Consider the following 8,641-nt stretch of genomic DNA (forward strand, 5'->3'; position numbering starts at 1 on the left):
AAATTACAACTGAATTCTCACAGTTCAGTAATAGAGGCCAAACAAAACATAAAAATTTATTTTGACAAGAGTATGAGGGAACTACTCACCCAGCTCTAAGGTCATTGATACGGCGTAACAGATAAAAGCACAAAAACCTGTCCCGATAAGGTAAACAAAACTACATTTACATATGTAAAACAGCTATAATAATCGCCAAAACCTCAGTAGGAACAGGATGTTTTCAAAACTTAGACTATTTCAAAACTATTTAACATAAACCTATAATTTTTAAATAATAAATATATAAATATTAAATATGAGAATACATATAATCACCCTATGGGAACATTTTCTAAATAAATCAGTAAAATTTGGCATACATTCAGCTGTCACAGTCTTATGGCTCTAATTTTACACTCCCAAATATTTCCTTCTGCTTGGAGCCCTAAACTCCACCTTCCAACGGCTCCGTGCAGTTGCAACCAAGCATACAGAAAATGGGACTTCCAGCTTCTCCCTCAGGGGAGATGTGAATTAAACATGGGAGATTTGGGGTGTTAACTTAGAAAGGGGCAGAACCTGAAAAAAGTCTGGTTTCCAACTGTCCTTAGATGGACTCCTAGAATTGTTCTGAAGAGCAGGGCATAATAACTCTCCAGCTCTTTCGGGAACATTCTGGGTTCTGCTAGGTTATCTGCACCGGAGGCTCCTCTTTCCCTTCCTCAGGCCTGTCATTAGCGCCTGGATTCACTTGCTGCTGAGAACTGGAATCTCCCGTGGGTGCAGCGACCTGGAAGTGAGAGAGAGACAGGATGTCACTCTTCAAGAAGGCAACTCTCCAGATAGGAAGATGATCTAAATTCTCAGTCAATTCCAAGCAGAGTTTAGACTAACCTATAAATCCAATTATCTCTCTAATCCTCCATTCTCAATCTCTGTCTCACACTTTTGTTTTTCAAGTATGATTGTTGAAGTCTGATGACCCCGAGTCCAAAAATTTTTTTGTATACCTGCTTCCTAGAAAGGACTCAAAGTGATTCTGTTCAGGGAGCAGCCCGCAGAGGCAGAGTCCTGCCTCACCTTACTCACACGTTGGTCCATTGTACAACTGAAAATATGAACTTGTAACCACTCTAAAACATCCCTGACACATCAATATTACAAACCGTGTGGCCAGGGGCCTGCTCCCTGGCGCTAACCCTGGATTCTAGTGTTCACCCGTAGTGCCTGGTCTGAACTTGGCCAGTGCTACAGTCACAGTGCTTGTGTCCCCCCAGTTCATAACCCCTGGGGCGATGGCGGCTCAGTTGGTTGGAGCGTCGACCCATACACCAAAAGGTTGTGGGTTTGATCCCTGGTCAGGACACGTACCTAGGTTTTGGGCTAGAGCCCTTCTCACATGGCTGCTTGTCCCTCTCTCTTCCTTCCTCTCTCTCTCAAATCAGTAACATATCCTTGGGAGAGGGTTTACAAAAAGAAGAAGAAGTGGGTGCCTTTGGGAGGTGATTAGGTCACGGGTGGAGCCCTTATGACGAGATTATTGCCCGTCTAGAAGACCCCAGAGCCACGTCTCGGCCCTCACTCCGAGTGCACGCCCGGCGGGGAGCTGGCCCGTGTGCAGCACGGACGAGGGTCCTCACCAGAATGCAACCTGACCTCAGACTTCCAGCCTCCAGGACCAGCAGAAGTCAAGGTCTGTTCTGTGTAAGCCACCACTCTCTGGTCTTTTGTTATAGCAGCCAGAGTGGTCCCAGATAGCTAGTTCTCGAGATTAAAAGCAAACCTTTGCTTAATGCTCTGCCCAAAGCTGTAACTCTTAATGTGTGGGTCGTGGTGAGCCATGGCCAGAGCTAGTCTTTCTCAACCTTCGCTCGTTCTGACAAACTTCCTGGACCCTAAACCTGAGGGAAAACTGCACTTGTGCAAGAGGGGAGATTGGTGAGGCAGGGGAAATTTAGAACACACCTGTGATGTGGCCATCAGCAATTTGAGAGTAAATTTGGATGAGAATAGAGCCAGTCATGATTTATCTTTTATTGTTGGATGTAGAGACGATTCCATCTCCTATCCCATGTTATGCATTTACTTCATTGTAGGTAAGTCACTATAGTCACTATAGCCACTATGTCTGAGGCATGACAGGCCCACTGAATTAACACCAGGAAGTCAAAACACAATATAGGGAAAATGTCCACTTTTCACAACACTCGGTATTCCAACAAGCTGCCATTTGGACCCGGCCGCTTCAGTGAAATGATTCCAGCCAAATCTTGAGGCCTGGCACCAACACGCCCCATCGAGGAGCCTGGGTGTGGTTTGTCAGCTGGTGGCTGGGAGCCGAGTTGGTGCCTGGCCGTGTGCCTGGCGGGTGTGCTTCGCAGTGTGTGGAGGGGGAGGGGCGGGGTGGGGAGGATGAGAGAGGGTGCAGCAGTTACATGTCTTGGATTTCCTGAAGGGACCACCGGTCGTTCCGTCTGGACCTGTGCAGACACAGCCCTGCCTTCCTGCTCACCTACCTCGGGCTTCTTGATTTCAGAAAGGAGGCCGCGATCTCGCCTCCACACCCACAGCTCGGGATCAAAGGCCTGGATCTGGAAAGACAAACAGCCCCTGAGGAGACGAGGACTCTCTGGACAGACCCAGTCGCTCCCCTTGCCCAGCCCCCTAATCTCTCTCATCCCCCGATCGGGACTGCGATCCCCCACGACCCCTTCTCTCTCCTGCCTGGTCCCCCCTCCGCCAGGTCCCCACAGCCCACTTACCTCTTCACACTCTTCCTTGGAGACCCACGCCCTGTAGCCCATGGAACGAAAGAACTGAAATCGTAGTTTGTGGAACAAGGGACGCCGGGCGCAGTTGCTGTCCCCATAGAGGAAGGAAAAGATGGCCTCTTTAGGGGCGTGGTAATTCTCTTCCATATCAAGAGCCAGGTAGCTGAGGAAAGCCATCAAGGTGTTAGTCGGGAGCCAGACAGGAAGGACCCCTGCCTGAGGTCCACTTCCCAGAAAGGACAGAGACTGGGTCAGCTTCACACAGGACTCACAGGAGCCCTATCCAGTGTCACAGAGTGCCACCCTGCCATCAAGAAGTCCCTGCAGACCTTGGACCTGAAGGGCACTTCTCACACCTTGATGGTGCAGATAAGGTTCAGTGGGGAAGCCCGCCCCCTTCCTTTGACCTGCCATGTGTGCACACACCTGTCTCCCTGTAGTGTAAGTCCCTAGACAGCGCCTGCGGGCAGGGCCCGGCCGGCCCATTGTGGTGTTCATCCCTTTCCTACCCAGTGACCAGCAGAGGGCTTGGGTCCTCAGTGCATGCCCTCAGCAGCCCTCCTTGAATTCTCTTCCCAACCTCACGTTTCCGGGCACTTGAGATGCACTTGATAAGGTTTCATAGAATGAATGACAGAATGCTCTGTCTCATGGTCAAGTGCAAAACCGATTACCTCAGAGACTCAATATAACTTCAAGTTTGTAACATGAAGAGAACTGTGCTGAGTGTGTTAGGGAGCCATTGACATTTTGACAAGACTGCCTTCGACACTGGTCTAGTCTGATGGGATTAAAGCAGGAGAAAGGTGGAGATGAGAAATAATTAGAATCCAAAATACCACCTTGTGATAGAATTTTAATTAAAGTGCTACTGGGTTGCAGAAGTCAGGGGGTCTGAAGATTCTGGTGTTTGAGTTAGTTTTCAGAAGAAATCATTTCTGTTAGTTACATATGTATAAAAAATACCACGACCTAAAACAATATCAAACCAGGGAAGGCCAGCGAAACAAAGATTGTCATGTCAGGATGGGGAGGAAATGTGATGGAGATTGTAGAGAGAGCTGATGTCAAACTGGGAACGCTGGCCTTGGTTTAGAACAAAATTAGCCAATGACACTGTTGGGGGCAGAGTGGTGAAGAGGTTAGACGGGGGTTTTAGAGGTATATTCAGAGAGACTTGTAAGAAACATCCCTAGGGGTCATGGCTTTTTCCGCTCACCCCAGGATGTAATTATTGACTTTAGAGAGAGGGAGAGAGAGAAACACTGATGTGAGAGAGAAACATGGGTCGGTTGCCTCCTGCATGTGCCCTGACCGGGACCGAACCTGAAACATTTTGGTGTACTGCACGACACTCAAACAGCTGTGCGACCCGACCAGGGCCCCAGGGAGCCTTTCACAACAGGTCTGTGTTATTTAAAGACGGCCTCGGTTGAGGAGAAATACCACCACGTTTGGTCATGTTATGAGGTGGGGGGAGGGAAAGGGAAAAATGAGAAATGGTCAGTCCGAGCTTGTTCACTCGGGAAGAGTGGAGTCAGTTCTTTATGAGGCTTTTATGTTTTCTTTTCTTCGTTCCCTCTTTTAACTGGCAGTAGGGTTGTTGGCTTTTACAAAGAACGGTGTCACAAACACTACGCTCCAGGCCTATCGTGGGTCTACACAGAGCACACAGTAGACATGGTCGGAAGAACAGGAGAAAGGTGGGAGGCCCGCTCCTCTCCCTGCCCTCCCCGGAGGATGAACGCCGACTGGCGGGCTGCAGCGCAGTACTCACAGGGCCAGGAAGAAGTGAATTCTCTGGTACTGCCAGGAGAAGAGGCCCGCGCGGCTGAAGTAAGCGATGACCATCGCCAGTAGGTACTGGTGGTGAGAGGGGAAGAACATAGCAGAGGACTCATGTGGTGACAGGGGAGGAACGTGGGACAAGGGAGCAGCCGCTGCTCCCAGGACGGCGAGGGCGGAGGGCTTCAGGGCATGTGTGTAGCACAGCCCGCATCACGGGGTTTCTGATAAGCCGGAGTGAGGGGGAGTCCCCGGGAGCTGAGAGAACAGGGGACTCGATGTGCCAGCAACCACAGGGACGGGCCTTGGGCTCAGATGCCACAGGAGCTGGGCCGGAGGCAGGGCTGCCACCCGCACTGCAAGAACCACCTGGGTCCCAGAGGGGAAGTGGAGACGAGGCGTCCGGCTGCACTGGGAACCGTGGGCCCAGGAAGCTCCCCCACCCCAGGACCAAAGGTAGAGCAGGAGTTACCTCTTACCTTGTCCGTGAGCCTCAGGCTTTTGTCCCACTCCAGGAACCCTTTCACGACAGGATCCTCTGTGAAGAGAGGGCAGGTGTTAGGTTGGCCACAGGAACAGGGTTGTTGGGGGCGCATGGTGGGGCAAAGCGGAGAACAGTGTCCCTCTTGGGCAAGGTTCAGGTTGTGGCCAAGGCTGAGACTGACAGGAAGAGGGGTAGGGAAGATTGTTCCCTGAGCAAGGAAGCAGGGGACACCACCCCCACCCAGTGTGGGGGGACCGGGTGACAGGTAGGGTGGCAGTAGCATCACTCGGATCCGAAATAATCAGCGCTGCCCCCTTGTCACACAGGAGTGTACCCCTGGCGCTGCCCTAGCCAGTCAGTCATTTTCTCAATGGACAGCACATCAGGGTGCAGTGGGGGCCTCATGGTGCCCCCTTACACAGGTGCCGGCATTTGGATTCAAAGGGCCAATCAGAGCTAAGAAGTCCAGAGGGTGCGGCTGAAACCACGCCTCGGAACCCCAAGTGCAAGCCTTTTCAAGTCTAGCCTAATCCTGCATCACTTCTAAGTGTCCCCATGAGCGACCAATTGGGAGTTCTCCTAGGATGGAGAGTGAACCGGCTGGCGGGGGGTTCTTTTCTGTTGGGAAAATACAGGTATTAATACATTTTGTTAAGGATTGGACGGTGCTCTGCAGGGTGTCTTCTTACTGAGCAGCCTGGCAAAGGCCTCGTGGTGTTCGGGCAGCACCGTGGAGGTGCGCTTCTTCTTCAGCCTCATTTTCAGGCCGCACACGGTCTCTATGGCCCATGTATTTTCAGGCCTGGGGGCGGTCTCCTCCTCCAATTCCTCCCCCGCCTCCTCCTTGGTTGGCCTCTTTCTTTTCCTCTTACAGCCACCTGAGGTTGCAGGCAGGGGGCTGGAATCCACACAGCGGGCTGAGTAAAGAACCCAGGGTACGAGGTAAGACTTTTTTGCCTTTGAAATTCAGCTACTGGTCACCTAAAGCAGATGCCCACCCCACCGCACCCATCCTCTCCTCAAACAAACCCCTCCATTCTCTCTGGTCTCATGGGCTACTGGCCTCCTCCCCAGCCGTCTCTTCACCTTTCTCCCGTGGTGTCCATCCCCCTCCCTCATTCCCCTTGCCCTTGTTCTACATCTTGGCCCTGAAAACTCTTCCTTGTTACAGGTCATTTTGTTCCCATAGAAGAGAACCTCACTGTGTCCTCCCTTCCCTTCTCTCATCTTTGGCTCTCATCTCCTGACCCTCTTTCCTTGCCTCCCAGGCTTTCCTTTCATGGGGACATCCTTGTCCCCACCTCCTGCAGTCTCCTCCAATCCCTGGCTTTCTGAATCTCCCTTTTCTTTCACACACACCCTACTCACCGTCCTCCTTAATGGTCGTCCCTATCAAATCCCTATGACCCCTGTTTCCTCACCTGATGGTCCTGGGTTGACCTGAATTACTCTCACCTCCAGGGGATACCCCGAGGTGCTTGGCTGGGGGCTTGGGTTGTCAGACTGGTGACTCTGTTCATGGCTGGCCATGATTTCTTTCAAACTCTTCTCTTTCAGGAAATCTGGGCGATCACAGGCTGAAGGGAAGAGGCTGTTGTCCACTCTGCTGCCAAGCGCCACGGAGTTTGATTCTTCCAATCAGGATGGTCGGAAGCCTCTGATGTCATTGGTCATTCCAACCTGGCAACCAGTTTGAAAGATTCAAACACCTATGTGTAACTGCCATATACGTAACTGCCATACATACATGTAACTGCCATGTGTGCACTTCTCCTGGAGATCAGGGGAAAACAACGTCTGCTGCTACTGACCCAACGACCTCAAAGCAGCCTCCAGAACCGTCCTCAAGTGTCGGCATCGCTCGTTACCTCCTTCCCAGCAGTCACTCAGTTCTCTCCATTCTGAATGGGAAGTACGCTGGGATGCGCTCTTTGCCATTCCCATTTCAGAGTGTCGCCTGGTGAGAGAGGGAGGTGACAAAGGCATTTACGGAAAGCAGAAATGCTAAGACCTTGCAAGAGTGGGATGAAGGTGTAAAGAGATTCCTGGGTACATGGACTTGTCAGTTTAACAAGTTACTTTAAAACACTGAAATTTGGTGCCCCGACCCTGGTGAGGATTGGTTGGCTGAGCGTCGACCCTTGAAGCGGAAGTTCGCTGGTTTGATTCCCAGTGAGCACAATGTCTGGGTTGCAGGCTAGTCCTTGGCTGGTTGGGGACCTGTGCAACCCATCGCTGATTCTCTCACATATCAGCGTTTCTCTCCCTCCCTTCTCCTTTCTTCCCCTCTCTCCAAAAAGAAATAAATAGAAATCGGGGTAAAAATCAATTTGGAGTGGTACAACCCCTTCAGAAAACAATGACGAAACAAGAAACACCGAATTTGGCAAAACTCGATGTTCACAGACTGGACGTTCAGGATTCTGTAGCGGGGGACACTCATCCTCTCCCCTCGGGCAGCTTGTATTCCAAGAGACACTGTAAGAACCAAAAGTCCTAGAAAGCTGTCCATGTGCTCACATCCTGCACATGGCATCTACACTTTCCAGGGGTCTGTGACTCGCCCAAAGCCTGCCCCCCAAGTCCAATCAAGAAACTTGAGTGCACGTATCACAGTTTTCAGCCTGTGTATCACACTTGGGCCAGAAATTTCACTCCCACTCAAGGATCCTATGAATAACATGTCAGACACACAGACTAAGTGAAAAGATCGCCAATTCAGGGCAGAACAGGATGTTCTCTGTGAGGGTGGCGAATGCAGATGCAGAAAGTGACGAACCATCCGGTGTCCTGCGGGATTGGGGGACAGTTTTTCTGGATCGCCTGCCAGTCTCTCACCCCTGCTATTCACCTGGGCAATTAAACTTTTCCTTCTTTCCTCCCTGTCTTCCTTCCCTCCTGTCTTTTTCCCCCTCTTTTAAACAACAGTGTGTGAGAGATACATCCATCAGTGGCTCCTTGCACACCCCAATTGGGGACCCGGCCTACAACCCAGGCATGTGCCCTGACTGGGAATCAAACTGGTGACCCTTTGCTTCACAGGCCGGCACTCAGTCCACTGAGCCACACCAGCCAGGGCATGTACAAATAATTTAGTTAGCCATGCTTCCGTGTATTCTTTTACTGAGAGTATCCTGGGGACTTTCTGATCATAAATTGTTAAAAGAGTAAGAAAATAGGTGACTTTCACAAAATTCCTGTTTTCATCTTCTCTTGATTATGGAGGACTATTTCAATAGGCTTTGATAGTTATTCACTAGTGAGAAGTGTATCCCCTCAGTCACCACAGAATCATGTGGGAGCTACAGACACACAGGTGGGTGCTCCCTCATCATTCTTCCAGTCACTTCTGAAGGTTTAAAGGGACAGTCCCCTGTCGGTGCCTTTCATGGAGCTTTCTGGTGAGTTCTCGAGTGGGACGAGCACTTCCTTGGCCAGATCACTCATAACTTCAATGTCTTCTTTTTCCTTCTCCAGATATGCCTCCGCTGTTACAGCCCTCCACGTTTTTCCAAGAACAGCAGAAAATGAGTACATTTCTGCTTAGTTTTTCTTGTCACGTAGTTACCCCTGGTTTGTTTTATAAAATGCCTTAGCTATGTCTAGTCTGAACTTTAAA

The 8,641-nt window shown here is 50.6% G+C and overlaps 1 protein-coding gene across 1 annotated transcript; it reads right to left on the reverse strand.

The window, feature by feature from the left end:
- Positions 1-667: 667 nt before the first annotated feature.
- On the reverse strand, positions 668-6,552 carry LOC128627668 (speedy protein E4-like). Its single transcript, XM_053666782.1, has 7 exons — positions 6,478-6,552; positions 5,712-5,979; positions 5,018-5,076; positions 4,531-4,616; positions 2,745-2,916; positions 2,499-2,573; positions 668-772 (listed from the first exon to the last, which is right to left on the reverse strand). Exons 1-7 carry the CDS (start codon positions 6,550-6,552, stop codon positions 668-670), a joined length of 840 nt encoding a protein of 279 aa, XP_053522757.1.
- Positions 6,553-8,641: the final 2,089 nt, after the last annotated feature.

The sequence above is a fragment of the Artibeus jamaicensis genome, unplaced genomic scaffold, assembly GCF_021234435.1.
Source record: "Artibeus jamaicensis isolate MK-2021 breed Jamaican fruit bat unplaced genomic scaffold, CSHL_Jam_final contig_464, whole genome shotgun sequence".
Taxonomy (NCBI): domain Eukaryota; kingdom Metazoa; phylum Chordata; class Mammalia; order Chiroptera; family Phyllostomidae; genus Artibeus; species Artibeus jamaicensis.